A 20019-nucleotide genomic window follows, 5' to 3' on the forward strand; every position below is an offset into this window, starting at 1 on the left:
TAAAGAGGTCAGTCAAAGGTCAATCCCACACTCTACTCAATACAATCTACTCTAAGTGACCTTTTAATGCTCACTATCCAAGCGTTAGATGGGAAGTCTCCTTTTAGTTTTTATTTTATTCCATTCTGTATATTATCTTTTGTAGTTTATGTAGTCTGTCACTCAGCAATTACACCCGTTGATTTAGGGCTGAAAGTTTGTGTATTGTGGGCCATTCCATAAAAAGTGCAAGGCTGATTATGTGAGTGTTTGTGCATGTGTGTTTCCTTGAGATTAATATTTTTTGAAGTGTGCTGAATTGCTTTATAAAAACATCCAGCTAAATGCTGCTCTGCAGCATTGCTTGGAGTGCAGCTTTTACCGACTTGGGAAAATCCGGTTCCCTCTTTCTATATTTCCATCTCTACATATTGGTTAATTACATGATCAGTCGGTCTTGATTACACTTCAATTAGAGCCACTTAGACTGTAATGTCTCGTAAATGAGCAGAGAGGAAGTGCACACTCAATGTTCTCAAGTAGTCGTTTCTTTGCGAGCACGTGTCCCATTTCCCCACTTGTCATTGACAGCTCATTCTCCCCAACACTCGACTACAGAACACTTGGGCCTTCTGTAAGATAAAGAAACTACATTACTTCCAATGGATGTGTTGCGGTTGTGTTGTGGTTGCGTTTTGGCTTTGTACAAAAGCAACCTGTACAGCAAGAAATGAAACTACTTGTGATGGACAGCTGGTAAATAAGGATAGCGACCCGATGAGGACCAAGCACTTTTGGAATATACACTTTAGACACCAGATGCTTTACTTTTCTTCACAAGTTTTCAGCAACATTTTGCAAGAACAGAATATGGGATGGGAGTTAAAGATATTGTTGCATGCTGATTGGAACGTTTGACAAAAATGTGTCTTTGACCGTTGACAAAGAATTTGGCCACATTGTCACATCACTAAAATGACTTGCATTAGTGACACCCATTCTCGTTATTGCTTTTAGCTCTGTAACTGACCTAGAAGCCCAGAATTTCAAGGAGAAAAGGAAAAAGATGACAGGCAGGTTTTAGCTTTCCTCTCCATTGTCGAATGCCCCCCTCCATCCTGTTGACATACCTAATGATAAGTCTGCTTCTTTGCTTTGGGAGTGATTTCTCTGCATTCTTTCATCGCCCGTCTATGTCTTGCAACCAAGAAGCTCAATCTTTTAAATTCCACCTCGATTAAAGAAGGGACAAGTCGTTGCGTTCGCACCCAGTCAACACCATCATGTCCTCCTGCAAGAGTAAGTCATGTATCTGTCATTGTTCAGGGGGAAGGCGATGCCATGCTGCTGACTGAGCACACTCTATCCACCAACTTCCCGTCCAATGGAGCAACAGCGCACGCTCAGTTCTCTTTGGGCCGGAAAACCAGTCTTTGTCACCATGGCAACAAACAGGAAGTGGTGGTGTGAAAATTGTCTGCAAATTTGCTAGCTGCAGGAAGATGGGCAGATACCCTGGTCACATCTGATTTTAACAACATGTCCAAGAGCCACACGCGCTGCAGGATAGAACTTATGACCAAAGCCGATCAGATGATCGCTGTGGATGACATTACTTTATGTGGATTAGGTACCATGACGTCAGCCGGATTAATCATTCATGTGGGCACCTTCAAAAAGAGTAAACCCCTTGAAATCGTATCTGTACCTACCTCTGTACGACTGAAGTGGTCGTAATGGTGTCCGTCCATCACGTGCTTCTGTTAAATGCCTTACGCCAGTCAGAATGACATTCAGAATGACTGGCGTAAGGCATTGACTCATTTGACATTTTTGGCAATGACTCAGTTGACATTTTTAGATTGTGGAATTAATTTATAGTACATCATTTGGGCATGTTTGCAGTTTGGGTTATTCCACACTGATTTCATGTATTGTTTATATTTTCAGATCATATTTTTGTGTGTAGATGCATGTAGACACGAGCGTCTCCACCTTCGTGCATGTGTGCTTTGTAAGATCAGGCGCCGTCTCTGCCTTTGTGTGAAACACAGCTTTGTTGTTCAGGCGACATCTCCCCACTGAGTACCCAGGATGCAACAGTGGTTGTAGCATCACTGTGACGTTGGTGCCTGTCACACTGGGGCACTGAAATATTTCTGGATACAGAACTGCTTGCTCTCTCTAATGCCCTCATTTCCCTATCTTTTAAGTCAGGCTTTCTCCTCCTCTCAGATATTCTTCATTTCGGGTGTGTTTTTTTTCCTACCTTAAAATTCTCTTCCGTAAACTATGCTCACAGATTTGCTTTAAGCTTACAATAATCCTCTAGGATATTTAAAGTGCAGGTTTAGGGATGTCTAGTATGAGTTGTAACCCTTACCTATAGTAAGACCACCTCCAAGTGCTGTACGCATGGAAATAAGCCTCGTTGGTGACGCGCTCGTGTGCTCAAATTGCGCATGTTTGCTGACTTGGTTAACAGCAACGTTGGACTAGTGCACAAAGGGTGACCTTTGCACTTCACGGGACAAGCTTTTGCAGACTTCAACATTTTTGTATTTTATAGACTAAAACAGGTTAGTCACACTTATCATATAGCTAATTTTCCAATTATTTCTGTTAAATCATGCTACCATCTGCATTCCTGTCAACGTCCTGAATCTAATTTAGTTGGTAACAATAGATTCAAACTCTGCATCAGCATATTGGTACAATATTACTCATTGTTTCTTCCCACCTGCAACGTTCACAGCTGTGTTACTGCTAACTTCATATTCTTCATCACACAAATGATTGATCTCTCTCTCTCTCTCTCTACTGGATTAGTTGACGTTAGGCCTTATGCTTCTCTGGCAGAAGCCCTGACGGAGACAAGCAGCTGACGACCTTGCAGTTAAACTAATTGATGCGGCGGGGACTTGCTTGGAAAGTGGCTGCATGTTTCCGCGACAACGGCCGAGTTGGTGCATTCACCGTGAATGCTAATTGTCGAGGACGGTTGTGGACTTGGTTGCGTGTTTTGCGGATTCGCTGTGAATGATTGATTCTAAACTGTTATCGTGGCAGCCGGCCGGCTTGATGGTCACATCAACAGATCTCCTGCATGCCGGCTCCTAATCTTGTTGGTCAACTGATTTCTGGCAATCGGTCAGAAATTCAAAAAATGAAAATCTAAATTTGCACCCCTAACCTGTTCCGGGACCTGGTCCCATAAGTCAATGTCCGTAATGAAGCTGAATCTACATTTGGGACTGTCCTGTACAGGAACAAACACACATGCACACGTTTCAGGATTAATGTTACTGCCAAGTGTTTTAAGTTTATTCAGTACACCTACACATTGTGTGTACACCTATAAGTGTGCTCGGCAGAATGAAAGGTTATTAATAGATGCGAGAAACTAGCCAGCACTGGTGTCTGCAGCCAACAACGAATGCACACACACACACACGCGGTATCATCCCATTTGTATCAAGCAGTGCCTGAATCATAACAAACGTCAGGTCTGCGTAGTACAGCAACGCGACGCATGACCAGTTCCAAATGGTAACCCCTACAATGTGCCATATGTGTTCGAAGCCCCGTCGCCCATACGGTGACCAAGGTTTACTGAAGGGCATGTAGCTTGATGGAAATCATGACCATGTGTCGCTGAGTGAAGAAGACGTAGAGCTCACATTAAAAACATTTGTGCACGTCAGATGTGAGGTAATGCAGATAAAGAGAAACGCTACCACACGCATCGTGAACACCCTCAAACTAGAAGTTTACAAATCCCTGTACATTGCAGACTGCAGGATATCCAAATTCTCTGTCTTGCAGCAGTACGTAACCATCCCATAACGCAAACCAACTCCTCTGCGCTGTAAGTGCTCGTCTTGCCACGTGCATGTGGGCCTTGAAACCGTCAGCAGGTCCCCTCTTTCTTCCCCTTCAGCTGTCCATCAACTCCGTGAGCTGCATCATGCTGAAAATCGAATCTTTAAACTGCTTAGCGGTCCCATCACTGAGTGTTCTGTGCCAACAAACGGTATTGATTAACAATCCAGATCACATCTCTGAGCCTCAATCATGAATTAGCCTGAATAAATAGCTTTCAGGCTGCTTTGATAGGGGGAGGTGGGGGGGGGACTTTTCGCTGTAAGGGTTTAATTTTACTTGATATGTGAAGCACACAGCTAGCACATAAAAGAAAGCCACACAGTGATGGAGCCAGAGCTTCTCTACATCAGTGTTTATTCCATTGATCACCACATAATGTCCATCTCTGAATCTTTGTCTACATTTTGCCTATTTACCCTCAATGAGACACACTTTATTCCACTACCCAAATAATTATATGAATAACTTCTAGCAGTACTTATGTGACTTTTGATTTCGCTTACGTGTTTTAGGCTGTTTTTTACTGTTGGATACTTTGCTGATTACCCCTTCTTTTCTATGCTTTTTTTTTCTCTTCGTGCCCAGATAAATGAGTTAAGCCATGTTCAGATTCCCATCATGCTCATGCCAGATGACTTCAAGGCCTATTCTAAGATCAAAGTGGACAACCACCTATTCAACAAGTATGGTCTTTTAAGTACATTGTATAATTAATCATAAATCTGTGAAATATTTTTTTAGAAGCTAGAGCATCTGATTAAACCTGCCGCTGTTTGTTTTTTTTACTCTCAGGGAGAACATGCCCAGCCATTTCAAGTTCAAGGAGTACTGCCCCCTGGTGTTTCGAAACCTCAGGGAGAGGTTTGGCATCGATGATCAGGACTTCTTGGTAAGAGACGTGATTCTTTTAGCCTCTATGAAACTTGTGTGTCTAATAAATGTAACTCCCTGGTCCCTGGAGACCCCTGGAACTGTAACCGTCTCCAAACTAATTTGATTGCAGTCTTATTTACTACATTTTTGCACTTTTTTCCTTTCCTCTTGCCTTGATTTCCTTTTTTCCCCCACTGTTCCAGAACAAATCCCCACTCCGTCTACAGTGAGTGGGCAGTATTTGGAGGTCATTGTGTCCTAGCTCACTGCAGCTGTCCTTCTCACATGTTTACATTAGTGTTCGGCTGACTAGTGGGTGGGCAGTTGGGGGCTGTTCAGACACTGGCCGGTCCAAAGAAATGTTGGGACATGATCAACGTTAAACTGCTTTTATACACAAGGCACTACTCGCGTTAAGGTTTATTGGTTCATATTTTTTGTTTCCTTTCTTTCATGTTTTGATGACATGCAGAGTAACCATTAGTTTTAATGAGCGATGTTAGCACTATTAAATTGAGTTTTGGGAGGCTAACTGAAGGGCAAACCGATTAACTGTTTTCCCCCACATTATGATATATGTCTGGAAGAGAAAATTACAAACTAAAACATAAGGATATTCCTTTGAAAGTTTTCTTTTTTTTAATCTATAAAGGCTTCAGGTGAAGGACCTCTTAAACAATTCAGCCTGACAAAAAAACCTTAATGTTCCACCTGGACTGTGCGTGGGTTGCATGTTTTTTTTTTTTCTTCTTTATTTTGATGCTTCGCCAAACCGTCGTTTTTAGGTCGTACACACAAGCAAAAGATCCTGCGATTTGAACAGAGGGGAGAGTCCACTGAGGGCAGAGGACGACGAATTCCTGGAGAATGAGGCGTGGAGCCAGGAGCGTTGGATCATGTTACTTGTGAGCTCCGCAGTCTGGGCAGCAGCTGTCGGTGTCTGTGTGTAGGTTTGGGCAGGGAGAAGGCACAGAGGCCAGAAGCCCACATGTTTAGGCTGGGGGGGAGCAGAAGGTGGTCTGACAGCAAGAGGGTGGAGGCGTCACCCGGACTGTTGTTGGACCCATTCAACCCCACCTGATCGTTTCAACCGTGGCACCAACCGAGACCACGTGTGCACCGAGTTGATTGAATTCTGCATTTGGTGAAACGGACGCAGCACATCTTTTGCCCCACTGTGCACATCCTCATTAGCGTGTATTCTTTTTGTTTGTTTTTCAGAACTCCCTCACACGCAGTGCCCCTTTGAACAGTGATGCTCAGGGACGCAGCGGGGCCCGCTTCCATACCTCGTATGACAAACGCTACGTCATCAAGATCATCAGCAGCGAGGACGTGGCAGAGATGCATAACATTCTAAAGAAATATCATCAGGTGATGGCCAGTGGTAGACGTTCCCCTTACGAGAGAGTGTGCGATGGGGAGAAAAGTGAAGCGGCTGCTCCGACTCCGCTGGGTGATCCGAGGTCTCCAGCCCGTTGAAATTGATGGACAGCCTACAGATTTTTAACCTCATTTAAAAATATTACATCAATGACGGAAAATAGGTTGTTGGCGAGACCTCTGGTGATAGCAGCTTATCACACAGGAATCAGGAAACATTTATTGCCAAAATATGTCAAACATACAAGGAATTTGTCTTGGCGGTTGGTGCGTGACAGTGTGACAATAGACAACAAGACAGCAGTGCACAAGTAATAAAATAAAGTAAAATGAAATGCTAATGCAATGGGTTAGTAATGTCTATATATACACGCATGCCCTGATTCTTCTATAGCAGTGTGACTTTGGTGGACTAAAAATACCTCCGAAGCATAATTTTAGTCGGCTACTAATACCCTCTTTAGGCTACAAACACATGTCTCTTAGGGGGGAGGGGGGGCAGTGAACATCAGACACAACGTCTTTCTCTCTAATTCCATGAAGGAGCTTCCAAATTGTAAAAACACCTGCTTCGTTTTTAAAAGTGTATGTCTTTGTGCATTACAAATGTACACATAGAGCGCCTATAGCGCACAAGTCAAAGGCTTTTAACATCAATGAGGCTTTTACAGCTTTTGCTCTAAAATATTGATAAATCTGATTTCCTAGGACTGTTGGTCCTCTTGTGTATCGATCACCTCACGGTTGCTCACAGACGGATGCTAAGTCACAAACTAAGAGACGTCTCATGTACTTTAACCATTCATTTTCCTCCCTCTTTTCTTTTCGTAGTTCATTGTGGAGTGCCATGGCAACACACTGCTGCCTCAGTTCCTGGGGATTTACCGGCTCACCGTGGATGGAGATGAGACCTACATGATCGTCACACGCAATGTCTTCTCCCACCGTCTCTCCGTCTACAAAAAATATGATCTCAAGGTAGGAGGGAAAAAATTATGACGTAGGTAATTTAATAAAAAGTGCTCAGAGAGTATGAAAATTACAAAAACGATGTTAAGTCTGATTTATATATTTTTTTCCCACCTATTGTTTCAAGATCCTGTTGTCGCTGGGCAAGAAGTAAAAGAAGGTTTATCACATGGTTGTTTTCTAAGTTCATTTCTCTTGTTTCCAGGGTTCCACTGTTGCACGAGAGGCCAGCGAGAAGGAAAAGGTACAGTCACCTGCCAGACGGGTTTCACTGCCTCACAGACCCACATAACTTTTGACCTCTTAAGCTCTACCGTATAATTAAACATACAATAATGCTAATGATAAGAACTGTGAGTGATAAAATATAAAGGAAAATGTTAACAAATGCATCAAAACAGCTCAACAGTTAGAAACGTAGAGAAAAAGACATCGCATTGGTCCTCAGCTGTGCTACAGGTTTTCACATTTTCCTTTCCACGGTGAAAACTTTTGTCCGAGGAACAGCCGGCGTCCTTCTCCACACGTTGGGAGGAGCGTTGCTTCAAGACCAGCTGGTTGAATTCGGTGGGGATTAAACAAATAGGTCCTTTAATAGTCATTTGCTGTCTCGAATCTGGCATAATCTTTGCGTAGGGACCCAGAACGGAAAGAGTTCAAATACTCTGGATTTTCTGTCTTCTTCAAATGGACACTAAACATGTTAAACAGAGTCCGTTAACTCGTTAGCTCCCACCTCATCAACCCTTTCCCTTTCTAGGCCCTGCACGCTTTTTACATCTCTTTAATTTGCTTCATCCTCTCAAACCGCGCTTCTGCTTTGCCATCACTTCTCCTGCCTGCTTTTTGTGTGTGTGTGTGTGTGTGTGTGTGTGTGTGTGTGTGTGTGTGTGTGTGTGTGTGTGTGTGTGTGTGTGTGTGTGTGTGTGTGTGTGTGTGTGTGTGTGTGTGTGTCCAGGTACCTGCTGGGTTTAAAGATGTATTCAATCAGATGTCTGCTCACGTTGTGTTTTCTATATACAGTAGCTGTGTATTTGACGAGGCTGTGTGTGGGTTACCGGCATATATGAGTTTTTGTGTGACCGATTGTGATTCAAAAGTTGTTGTTTGTGTTTTTAATTTTGGCTCTTGGCTGCTTGGAAACCTCCTGAAAATGGAGGACTTGATGGTCCATCGTCAATCCACCTTTAGTTATTTTTGTAAACAATTAGCATTAATGTTCAAGCTGATTTTTTTTATTTTCGCGGATAAATGTTTTGACCGTTGAACGCTAAATAACCTTTGACCACTCAACGTATATTGGAGGAGGGGGGGGGCGCTGGTTGTCTACAGTGTTTTTCATCGCATGTTTCCAATCGTTGCCCTCCAACGCTTGTCTGACCATTTGAGAGGCTTTTGTAAGAGACGGTCACAGTTTTGACCCACAGGGGTTTGAACTTTCCAACAGGTTTTACAAGGGCTTAATCGTGGAGCACCGAGGCGTGGAAGACTTCAGGGGATCCCTGAACTAAATATACCCTTCTGTAAATGGAAGAAGAAACAATATAGCATTGGGTTTAAAACGGATGAATGGAAAAACAAAACAGCTGGGGGATTACACGCACACACGCGCACACACACACACACACACACACACGAGGCTCCTGTATGACCTCTTTTTGGCTGCTGCTCAGCTGTGTGTGAAACACCCACTAACAGTCAAGCAAAATGGAGGATGAGGGAACATTTGTTTGAAGCTAACATGAATGAAGACGTTTTCCAACACAATGACTACCACTGACTCTTCTAGTCAACAAGTTATTACAAGATGTTGCTGTAGGTCTGTGGGGAAACTCCCCCTTTCATTCACGTGGAGCCCACACAGTAAGCATTGAGGCGTTCTTGACACCATAAGTGAAGCCTTTCACTGTTTTAATAAATGCACTACATGATCTCACACGTACTTGTGAATCGGCACACACGTTTTCTCCCAACTGAGGCTCCGACATCAGCTAGGGACCTGACAAGAGACATGGTGGTTTCATCACATGAAACGCCTTTTTGTACAAACACGCCTCCCTACCGACGCCTGCACTTACCTGCTATTAGTGCTCAGCGGCTTCGAGCAAAGGATCTCTTCCTTCCCTGCAGAGGTTATGCTGTAGTTGCGTCTGTTAGTTGAGTCCAGCATGTGAACACTACACTAATGCTAGTTCCCCACGTGGTGCAGTTGGCCAGTAAAGTGAAGGAGAGGGTGAGTCATGTCAAATGAAGAGGAAAAGAGTTTTGTGTGTGTGTGTGTGTGCGTGTGTGTGTGTGTGTGTGTGTTTGTGTGATGAATAAACCTCTTACGCACTGAAACAACAAGCATGGCGGTTCTCTCCTGACTGCATGGCCGTCTCCCTTTTCATGCATGCGTCTGCATGGTGTATATAGTGATTTTCGCTTGTTTTGTTTTTTAAAGTTGCATTATTTCGATCACATTCTGATGTGTGTGAACACCGGGCTCCATACTCTTTGCACATTGTGGATGTTTTTATTATTATTTATACCCACATATGACATGTATTTTTCTTTCCATCGTTAGTAGCTGCCGTCTCAGGGTTTGTGGCTGTCAAACTGCAGCAGCCTCACGTTTTATGTAGAGCATTTTACCAGGTTGATGCGTTTGATTGTTTTTAGTCTCAATGAGCCCAAACTGGTTAGAGATGTTCTCATGTAGGCCCGTCTAATCACACTGGAGGGTGTTGTCCCCTCTAAGGTCAATTCAGGTAACTGTCCCACAATTAAGCCAATGTGGATTGCATTCTTGCGATGTCCATATTTGTTATGTTACCTGGAAGGTGTTGAGGCTTTGTTTGTATGTTATTAAATAGCCGCGGGTCACGGTTAGTGGAATACCACCGGTCTCGACTCGGCGCAGGGGTTTTTGTTTACCCTCGTCCCTCTCCTCACGCCAGCACCGGCTTCTGTCTCTTGTGGGGGAACATTAATTAATGTGTCTGTGTGACTGAGTGCGAAATGTCTTGATGTTTTTACTGGAAAGCCTGTTGTGTAGTAATTGTAATGAGCTTTTAGAAATGGCTCCTGAGTAATAGCAAAACAAAGGTTAATAGAAGCAAATTATTTGTTTCTTACTCTTGGGAGTTGCAGCTTCTAGCTTTCTCTGTGCGGTATACAATGAAAACAAACAAACCACCTTTTGACTAATTAAACTAGGAGCGTGAAAATCGTGTAGCTGCAGACAGCGTGTACACGGGTCTCTCGCGTCCACGCCATTCCCCACCCTCGACCAATTTGAAAAAGCAACTGTGTTCTTTTACATTTTAAACACTTTGCCTTTACTTCCAACTTCCTTCCTCTCTCCTTCCTTCTCTCCTCTCCTCCACCCCTACCGTCCCTCCTTCGCTCCCCCCTTTTCTAGCAGCCGCCCCAACCAGAGGATGTGCCCCTGCGGCCCAAATCTGGTAACGTTCAGCAAAGGCTGCAAACGCTGCGGATTGCCACGCGCTTTTACTGCGCCATGAAACACGTAAGAGATGTAAGAGAACCAGGGCTCATATACCAGGCATGATCTATTGAACCAAGCTTTTTATTATTTTTTTATTTTTATTTTTACGCCCAAGCATTTTCGTTTCCTCGTCTTGTCCAACCCGATGCACTGTTCTTCAAAATCACCCTTTGATCAACTTGTCAGCCAGTTACGTTTTAGTTGCCAGGATCTTTGTTTTTGTTCCCACCATTCACTCAACGGCAAAAACGTGTGTTTTTCTTTTATGTGAAACATGAGAGAAGTGGATGAGTAAGTTGGCGGCATGAATGGGAAGGACACACGCCGTTGTCCCAGCAACCACAGATGGAAAGGGAACACTTAGTTCCTCAAGGGTTCTCTACGATTTCCTGCAGTACAATTGATAAGCAGACCACATCAACCGACGTGTACACGCTGACCACAGCGGGAAAAAAACGAGTATTTTCTGCTTGAATCAAGAGTTACAATCAAGATGGCAGAGGATTGTTTGTCCTCGCTTCATGACTCGCGTCTCATACTTGTACAGCAGTTGCGCTAGTCGGACGAGAAATAAGTCCCCTCTTTTTAGGCATCCTTGAGTAATTATGGGATTACTCTGTTCTCCCTTTTTACTATTTTGGGCCGACATTTCCTTGTTGTAAAATACAGTTATGAAAGCGATTATAGGTGCGAAGCACAGTGTTTGAAGGACATTTCTGATTGTGTCCAAGTTACTCATTCCAAATCGAGTTTGGAGAGCCGTCCTACACACATAACACTTGATTCTGCATAAATTACATCCACATGCTCTCATATTCCGTTGCTAGATAACACGCGAAATGCTTGACGTTGCCTTGGCCTGCATGCGGCTGATTTGAACCTGCTGATTTTCCTAACAGCTGATCAAATATTGAATGACAATCCCACATGAATATTAAAGTGATTGTTGATAATAAACAGACAAATTCTATCAAAGTCACACGGTGAAATTTACAAACTGCACACCCCTATTTGTGCTGACAACCACAAAGTCTATAGAAAGGCACCGTTTTCAAAAAATTCCCCTGTCAAACCGCTTTACAAGCCTCATCAGCAAAACCCTCTGTTTCTTCCTGCCTCTGATACATCTTTCTGTTTGTCGACCGCACCGCTCAAGAGTCCGACACGTTGCGTTGCAGTCATTGTACTGGAGAAAATCCATAACGTGCCCGCTGACCGAGCGAGAGCGCGAAACACTCAATGAACCGGGCACAGAGTCTGAGAACGTACAGCGGAGAAACCACAGGCGTTGGAGAGCGCGGTGAATGTCTGCGTGGAGGTGTCTGTTTGGGTGACCGGCCCGCCAAGTGCTCTCAGGCTGTGTTCACCCTTTCACGTCCTCGCTTACTTTTAATGTTTCATTTATATTCCGTCAATCAAGTTGTTCATCCCTATCTATCTATCTATCTATCTATCTATCTATCTAGATGTATATAGATATATATATATATATATATATATATATATATATATATATATGTGCTCAAACGTTGTATTTTGTGAGAGGTAATCCTGTCTTGCTCTGTGTCTGTGTGTGTGTGTGTGTATGTGTGTGTGTGTGTTTTTGTGCGTCGATGTGCCATCTGAACTCATTCGAGTGCCTCAAAGTGCTGCTGTGTGCTGCTCTTCTCTTGCTGCTATAGAAACACTGTAGTGACTAAACTGCTGCTGCTGCCTTGTTACCTCATGTCCTGCTCTCTTTTTCCTAAGTGACTCAGAACAAGGCCCCCCCCCCCCCCCCGCCCCGCCCCGTCCCTCCTCGCATAGCACCCCCCGCAGGCTGCTGCCAGCAGCAGCCTGCTCATGAAATCAATTCATCCCTGGGGAAAGACACTTAGAGAGGACACTCCTTCGTTGTGTTTGCAGGCTGAAAAGCGATGCATAATGAGCTGGCTTGACAGCTTTAAAAATAGTTTTGATTTAATGGTTTCCGAGAAACATCTTTAGATTAACAATATTTTTGTCTCAGTGAGGGATATTCTCTGTTACCAGACGGGATGCTTTTTGGCTCAGTGACATCAAGGACGCTCAATGTCTCCAATCGGACGTCCATTTTTCAAGACAGAGTATGGATCTACCCGATGCATTTTAAAAAGGTGCCCAAATGCAATTTTCCACAAAAATGCAGAATGCCGTGTGTTGCACGGCACCGAGAAGCGAATACGTTTCGCTGTCAACAATATGGGAATTATGCAAATGTTGCATCAGATGGATCTGTGCCCTGCTGTGAGCATGCTGCATGCACGGCTTTGCACTGTTAGCCCTGGTTTGGACAGACGCGTACCTCGTCAGCACACTCGTTTGACCAGCAACGTGTGTCTTCGGCTGAATTGGACAGGCGTATCTAACAAACCGGGGGCTCAAAGCCTCATTTGTGCCAAAGGGGCGTTTCAACATGCAGGATTGTCTTGTCGAGTGGATGTAGTTAAACCCACTGTTTGACGTGACTAATTTATAACATTAGCATTAATATTCCTCATCAGGCATTTTGAAATGCCCCTTATTTCGGCCTGTGTGATCACGTATACAGTATGTTAAATTGTGGATGTTTTCTGGGGAAAAGGATGAAGAACACTGACTCTGGTGTTATTGCTCATAGGAAAGATTTTCTTTATGGTCCTTTGATTTTTATGCCATTTTCTACAAACAAAACTCAATTTTATTTAGGTATTCAACATTGTGTTATCGGCAGAACTGATCTAATCTCAAAGAGAACTTGATTAGCAAACCAGAAGTTTGTCATGTTTTCGCCCCGGTTTACTCCTTACATGCCGTGCTTCTAGCTTTATGGTTTTGTCTGTTTGTCTGGTCACTGATCTCCATTACTAATGGGCAGGCAAAGGAGCTGCCCACCTACAAGGACAATGACTTCATCAATGACGGCCAGAAGATCTGCATTGACGGGGAAAACAAGAAAATGTTCCTGGAGAAGCTCAGGAAAGACGTAGAGGTATGTCTGATTAATCCCCCCTTGCTGTCTCTTTCAGATTTCGACTCTCTGCTATCTCCCTCTTGTCTAAACACTCCCCCTTTCCTCCCACTTGCTTTAATCCCCTTATACTTCTGGTCCTACCTCCCTCCGTCGTCCTCAGTTCCTCGCCCAGCTGAAGCTCATGGACTACAGTCTGCTGGTGGGGATCCACGATGTGGAGCGAGCCGAGCAGGAGGACGTGGAGAGCGAGGACAATGAGCCCGAGGATGAGGGGGAGAGTGATGGAGGAGGCATTGGAACGCCCCCCGACAGTCCCAGCAACACCTTGGACAGCACCAAGCCGCTGTCCCCAGGAGAGTTTGATCCGGCCATTGACGTCTACGCCATCAAAAGCAATGACAGTGAGTAGCCGGAGGCATCAAAGATTAATACAACCCGTGTGATGTGAGGGTTGCACTTTTACAATTAAATATTTTAACCTGATCTGAGAGCTCCCCCTAGTGGAGGTAGTTCTCATTCCGCCTAGTCGCAGTTTTAAGGATTGTCTTTGTCTCATTTAAAAATACCTCATTTTGCCCGATGACAGATTTTCATCCAGGGTGAATTCTATTTTTCAAACCACAGGTGCTCCCAGGAAGGAAGTTTACTTCATGGCTGTCATAGACATCCTGCAGCATTACGACGCCAAGAAGAAAGCTGCTCACGCCGCCAAGACTGTCAAACATGGAGTATGTAGCCGCATACGAGAGCCATTTGAACCCTTCTGATAAAACAATGTCTGGAGAAGCGAATGACGGTGGTCTTTGTGTCCCCTTACAGGCCGGAGCGGAGATCTCCACGGTGAACCCAGAGCAGTACTCTAAGCGGTTTTACGATTTCATCACCACTATCCTGTCATAGCCTCCAGGAGCTACAGGGGGCACACAGGCACATAAGAAAGGCGGGACGAATGGGGAGTGAGGGGAGGTGGGGGGGGTGACAGAGAGGAAATAAGACCTCGGAGGGGCTGAATTAATAAGGTGCTATGATGGCTTTTATCACTCTCCCTCGTTCTCTTCATCCCTCCCTGTTGGTTTCTCTCTTTCAAATAGCGTGCCACGCTCTGCAGCTAAAAAAAAAAAAAAGAAACGTCATTCGTTTACATTTAACCTCCTCTTATGTTGACTTTTGCTCATGTGTCACTTTGAATGATGAGGATGTCGAAAGCAGGCATCCGAGTCATTAAGGTTTTTTTTTTTTTTTTTTGGTTTTATATCATTGTTTTTTTGTCTCTTTGGTTGTTTTATGTGGGAATATGGCTTTTTATTGCATCAAATACAACATCCAGCACCCTGCATTTTTATTTAGTTGTTGCTGCGATGAAGGGGAGTGTAGAGGTGAGATTACGGCACACGCTGAGGTTCCTCTCGCAAAGAGGAGGCCTAATGTAACGAGGAAGCTCATGTGGAGCCTCGCCTAATGCAATTGCTTCATTTCAGGGAGTAGGAAGCAGTCTTCCAGTAGGCGCCCCCCCCCCCCCCCCCCCCGACCCAAATGCTATACAAGCAGTCAGCCAAAAAAATATTCCCACTTGGGTTCCTTCTGCATCACCACAATCCTTTAGACGCCATCCCCTTTCCTCAGTGTCCAGTTAATGAATTGTGCCACACACTCACAACAACAACAAGCGCTTCTCATCAGCTGACACGAGTTCACCTGTTTCAGTGAATTCTGACGCTTGTTTTCCAGCACGAGTCGGACACTCGGTGCTCGTCTGTGCTTTGTCCCTTTCGCTTTGTTGTGAGAATGATTTAAGGGAAGTACATGTACCTAGAAGTGAGAGGAAAAGGGGGATCGGGGCAAATGTTTTTCGGTTGCGTTACCTCTGGCTACGCGGGGCGTTTGTTTAGTAGGCCCGGTTTCCGTTCCTGTGGCCCGGGAACGAGCCAGAACTCTGGTGGCTGTAGTTAACAAGAGAACGTCACTCTTTGTTCTATCTTCAAAACGGGTGTCAGACTGAAAACATCAACAGCCCTTAACTCTCTGTTGCCATCAGCACCTTTTATGAAAAAAAAATCCCAAATGTTGCACTTTTATTTCTCATTTGAGGTTAGGAGCTCTTGTTCTGTTACAAAAGAATCAACCTTTTAGGGGCCTGATCTCCGGTCTCCTCTTGTCCTCCTCCTTCCCCACCTAATGGGTACACTTACTGGAGGGATTGGTAAAGGGAGACTACTGCAATATTAAGACGGAAAAGTGGACCAGTTCTATTTACAGGTCGTTTTGTAAGCCTCCGGATCCCCCCTCAGAAGGCCCCCGGGGCGTCGGGCCGGCCGACGGGGAGAGTGCGCGCTTGTGTTCTGGTGCAGGCAGAAGACCGTTTACCTCCAGCATCGTACCAGCACACACTCGAGGACGGCGACCGACGTGCGAGTGTGTGATTCAGTGTTTAAAAGGTGGGGGGGTGAAGGGTGGCGTCGCATGTAAAGATGCGCGTTGAGTCACTAACAGCATCTTTCTCTTCTCTAACCTCGTCAGTGAGTCTGTTGTCCATCGTTGTTTGTGTTGTTATTGATGGCATTTTTATAGGTGATTTATCTGTGTTTTGAATTTGGCAGTTTTATGAATTAATGTGGTAATCTTTTTTTTCTGTTTTTGAGGTTTTTTGTATATTTTGCACAAGAGGAAAGGAACCAAATGTTACGAATACAATCCCAATTAGTTGATAGTCTTAACAAGGGAAATGCAATATACTTGTGTGTAAGCGAGGAAAGTTGTGCGTGTGGTGTTGTGTATCACTTCTGGATAACCATTGTAACCCATGCAGGAGGCTTCCATCACCATATCTTTGTGAGCAATCACATTTATATTTTTGCATTGGATTTTAGTCATGAAATAGTTTTATTTAAATATAAACGTGGAGCCACACCTTGGGAACGAATGATGGTGCTGTGCTAAATGAAGAATGATTGTGCTTGAATTTACACAATACTTACGATAGATGTACTTTACAAGAGAAAAAAGTTCTAAAAATATTGCATGTCACAGGACTAAGTTTCCTTTTTCCTCGCTAGTCTGTGTTGTTGGCTGTTCAGGTTCTCTTTGTGTCCCTAAACTTTACCAGATTTGTGAGCTGTTCAGCGTAAAATAGTCCCTGCTTTAAATAACTGTTTTTCATTGTATACACTGTGCAAGATGTGTGCCTTTATACTCCAAAATGATTTAATTTTATATTTTGTATTCTTTTTTTAAAACAAAGGTAAAAGGTTATTTGAACAATAGGGTATGTATGTAACACCCCCCCCCCCCCTCCCCCAACCTTCTTCCACTCCACCACCTGTGTGTTTCATTCATACAATTAAGTCAGCTGAAGAAATCCCCTCTGACTGATTGTGTTCAAAACGTGAGCAGCTGTTGGGAATCTGAACCTGGTGGATTGGTTCAGATGTATCGTCGTAATTCCTCCGGTGCACTCGTCCCTTTCCCCTCCCCGGGCAGCGAGGGGGTGTCGGGCCGGCGTTACGTCCTTGTCCGGTCGCGCTGGTCCTGTCTTGTATTGACAACGTGGTTGTGAGGTGTGGTTGTGCTTCGTCGTACTCGTCCTCGCTAACTGACAGCTGACACCCCCTCCCCTCCCCTCTCCTCCCCCTCCTCCCCCATTCAGGAGTCTGCTATCACATGTACCTTCTTACCACAGATTTCAGGAATGTGTTTTCTTTATTTAATTTAATAATAGTTTGTTCAACCGTTCACTCACCGTCCATAAAGCTCCTCCTCATTTCTGAAGCATGTTCGTGCTCTTGCGTTTGTGTAGCCCAGATTACCCTTTTTGTTTTTACCAAGGTCATCGGCTGATAGTTCACCCCGAGTCAGTGGTCAATTGATATTTCCGTGTTGTCTCAGTATTTATGAGCTGTTTTTGTTCCTTTCGTCGCGTAGCTCATGCTGTACATAGGTTCTGTCCTGAAGAAACGTGCTCATCCTCGCTTCTGTTTTGCTGTGTTCGGCCCTGGAGGCCTCACTGTACTCGGATATCAGCAAGTGTGAAAACCGAGCAGTGCATGCTGGGATTTATTATTCCCCCTGTCTCGTTTTTTTTGGGAACGTCAACTCCGGACGTTGTCGGAACTGAACGGATGCAAATTGAAAACCGTAATAACGCGTGCGCCCTGCTGCTGTAACCTTGACTTTAACAAGTCTTCGCTTTCGTGACTTCTCTCGTGAACGAGCTCCTCCTCCTGTCGACCCGCCAGTCAACCTGCCGCCACGTTGACTCGCCACAACGCTCAGAACCGCCACGCGTGAGCTTGAAGAACATTGTGTGTCGTCGTAACGTGTGTTTGTTTCAACTGTTTTTGTTTATTTCCATACACTGGGGAACGGAGCACAGTGTGTGTCACTGATATGTGAAGGTGTCCAGTTAGGAGAAACCACCCTGTGTTCATGTGGCTGAGTGTCAGGCGTGTTAAGGGGAAATTTGATCACAAATAGCGAATGACCAGAGCAAAATCTGCAGAGGTGGTAAAAAAAAAACAGGGAATAAATATATATTTTGAAAGTGCATGTGCAAAGTCACGTCAACAGACACCAGGGCCCGGACACATGCCTGCAATTGAGCTTTTATCTCACAAAAGTCCCAAGTACTTTTAGAAAACATCTAAAAGACGTGTGTGTGTGTGCGTGCGTGTGTGTACGCGTGTGTGTGTTGCTGTCTGACAATGGTTGTTGAGAGTTCTATTTCAGTGGCAGACAGGTCACAATGATATGTATGTTTATTGTTCTTCACATTTAATGATGCCGATGAGAATACACTCCATTCCATAAGCGTTCACTCAAACCAATTAAAGCACTTGTTATGCTTAATTACCTGTGGGGTTTTTTCTTTGTTTACTATTTAATCTCTATTATTGTTTTTTCTTTATTTCTAAATGTTGTTGTTAGACATTCTTTCAGAGTGTGAAGCAAGTAATTCTCACAACTCAGAAATGAATCATCCCTCCATAGAAAACTGCATAATTGTTTGTAATGTTAAGCTCATGCACCAGTCACACCCCGAGTTAATATTCCGTTACATCAGAGGAAACGGCACACACGTTTTAACCGACATTTAACATTTAAGAAAGCATTTAATCAAGATTGGTGAACAACGCCTAAAAAAATGGCTGAACTAAACGAAAACACGGTCACGTCCTTTTATGCTTGTTGAATCTTTGGAAAAACGCACGAGGTCTGTTTGAAAAAAAATACATTAGAAAAAAATAAAAACCAAAGTAGCATTTATATCTGCAGGGATTCCCGCTTTGGAAATACACACGCACGAAGAACAAAACGTCCTTATCGCTCAAATCTGCATCCGTTACTTTAACTTTGCACTAAAATGACTCTGTGGCGACCTGCTTTCAGCCGCTACGCACATATTAAATGTTTCAAATATATGCCGATCATTTTGGTTAATAAATGCTACATACAACAATGTGTATTTAGTTTCACATTTTTTTTTGGGCTTTTTCTTTTTTAGGATTATCACAAAGGTCGCGGGCAGAGGCGAAGCTTTCTTTGTTTCATTATTATTCTCAATTCAAATGCGGTTGATCAGCTTTCAAAAAGTACTTGTTACTCAACATCATAACGCGTGTTTCTTGGTTTGTAGACCAACACACACTGGGGTCACGTTTGTATCCCTTTTTTAAAAAACTGCATACAATGAATGCCGTCCTTTCCTAATATATTTATTTGAGACGCAGGTTCGCGCATTTCCTTCCAACACCAATTCACTGACAGAAAGAAGGTAAGTGAGCGAAGAATTCCTTCCACTGAGGAAAAAAGCAGCTTCTCGTTCTGCAACAGACTCCGTTTCTTCATTGGATCACTGCACCTCTCTCTCCTACAGGGTCGGTGAAGATGCGGGGATCGTATTTTCGATCTGGTTTTGGTTTGATTATTAATGCCTGATGAACGCGACAGTTTTTGTAATACGTGTATTCAACCTGATAACTTATTAAAACATATTTATAATGTGCTTAATTAACAAAACAAAAAACGCAACGCAGACGTAAAACACATAGGAGGCGGGTGGGGGCGAGGAGGGGTGAGGAGGTGGCAGCTGCAGCAGGACCAAGTTGTAATCTCGGCGGCGGCGGTAAGAGGCGGAGGCTCATTTGCACCGTCAGGACGATGCGAAGAACAAGCGGAGACAAACCAGCAGACAATAAACAAAGGGAGGCTTGCCATGTGCGCTGCAGCTGCTGCTGCACACACGCGCACGCGCACAGGCGCACACAATGCGTTGTGCTGCAGTGAGGAGTCCTCGCCGCCAGGGGGCAGAATGAGCCGTGCGACAGTAGACGGGTGGAGAAACGTGTTCGATGTGTGCGATGAAAAAAGGAAGCGGCTTATGAGCTTCGCTTCCGGTTCTTTTACTTAAAAGGTTGTTACTCGTGAAGCCTCCGGCCTAACGAGGTGTCTCTGCGACGCGCTCGTTCCATACCAT

At 44.2% G+C, this 20019-nt stretch overlaps 1 protein-coding gene across 3 annotated transcripts in view; it reads left to right on the forward strand.

The window, feature by feature from the left end:
- pip4k2aa (phosphatidylinositol-5-phosphate 4-kinase, type II, alpha a) overlaps positions 1-18392 on the forward strand; it is a 24942-nt gene extending 6550 nt beyond the window's left edge. Inside the window, exons 2-11 of one of the 3 annotated variants that reach the window (XM_040166602.2) lie at positions 4450-4547; positions 4657-4753; positions 5959-6111; positions 6952-7098; positions 7295-7333; positions 10493-10609; positions 13455-13568; positions 13711-13951; positions 14175-14278; positions 14370-18392. In XM_040166602.2, the coding sequence (XP_040022536.1) occupies positions 4450-4547; positions 4657-4753; positions 5959-6111; positions 6952-7098; positions 7295-7333; positions 10493-10609; positions 13455-13568; positions 13711-13951; positions 14175-14278; positions 14370-14450 (1191 nt within the window). In that variant the 3' untranslated portion in view covers positions 14451-18392. The remainder of the gene's footprint in view (positions 1-4449; positions 4548-4656; positions 4754-5958; positions 6112-6951; positions 7099-7294; positions 7334-10492; positions 10610-13454; positions 13569-13710; positions 13952-14174; positions 14279-14369) is intronic. The other 2 variants (XM_040166603.2, XM_040166606.2) reach the window with 2 other exon arrangements.
- The last annotated feature ends 1627 nt before the right edge of the window (positions 18393-20019 follow it).

Source organism: Gasterosteus aculeatus, chromosome 21, assembly GCF_964276395.1.
Source record: "Gasterosteus aculeatus chromosome 21, fGasAcu3.hap1.1, whole genome shotgun sequence".
NCBI classification, from domain to species: Eukaryota; Metazoa; Chordata; class Actinopteri; order Perciformes; family Gasterosteidae; genus Gasterosteus; species Gasterosteus aculeatus.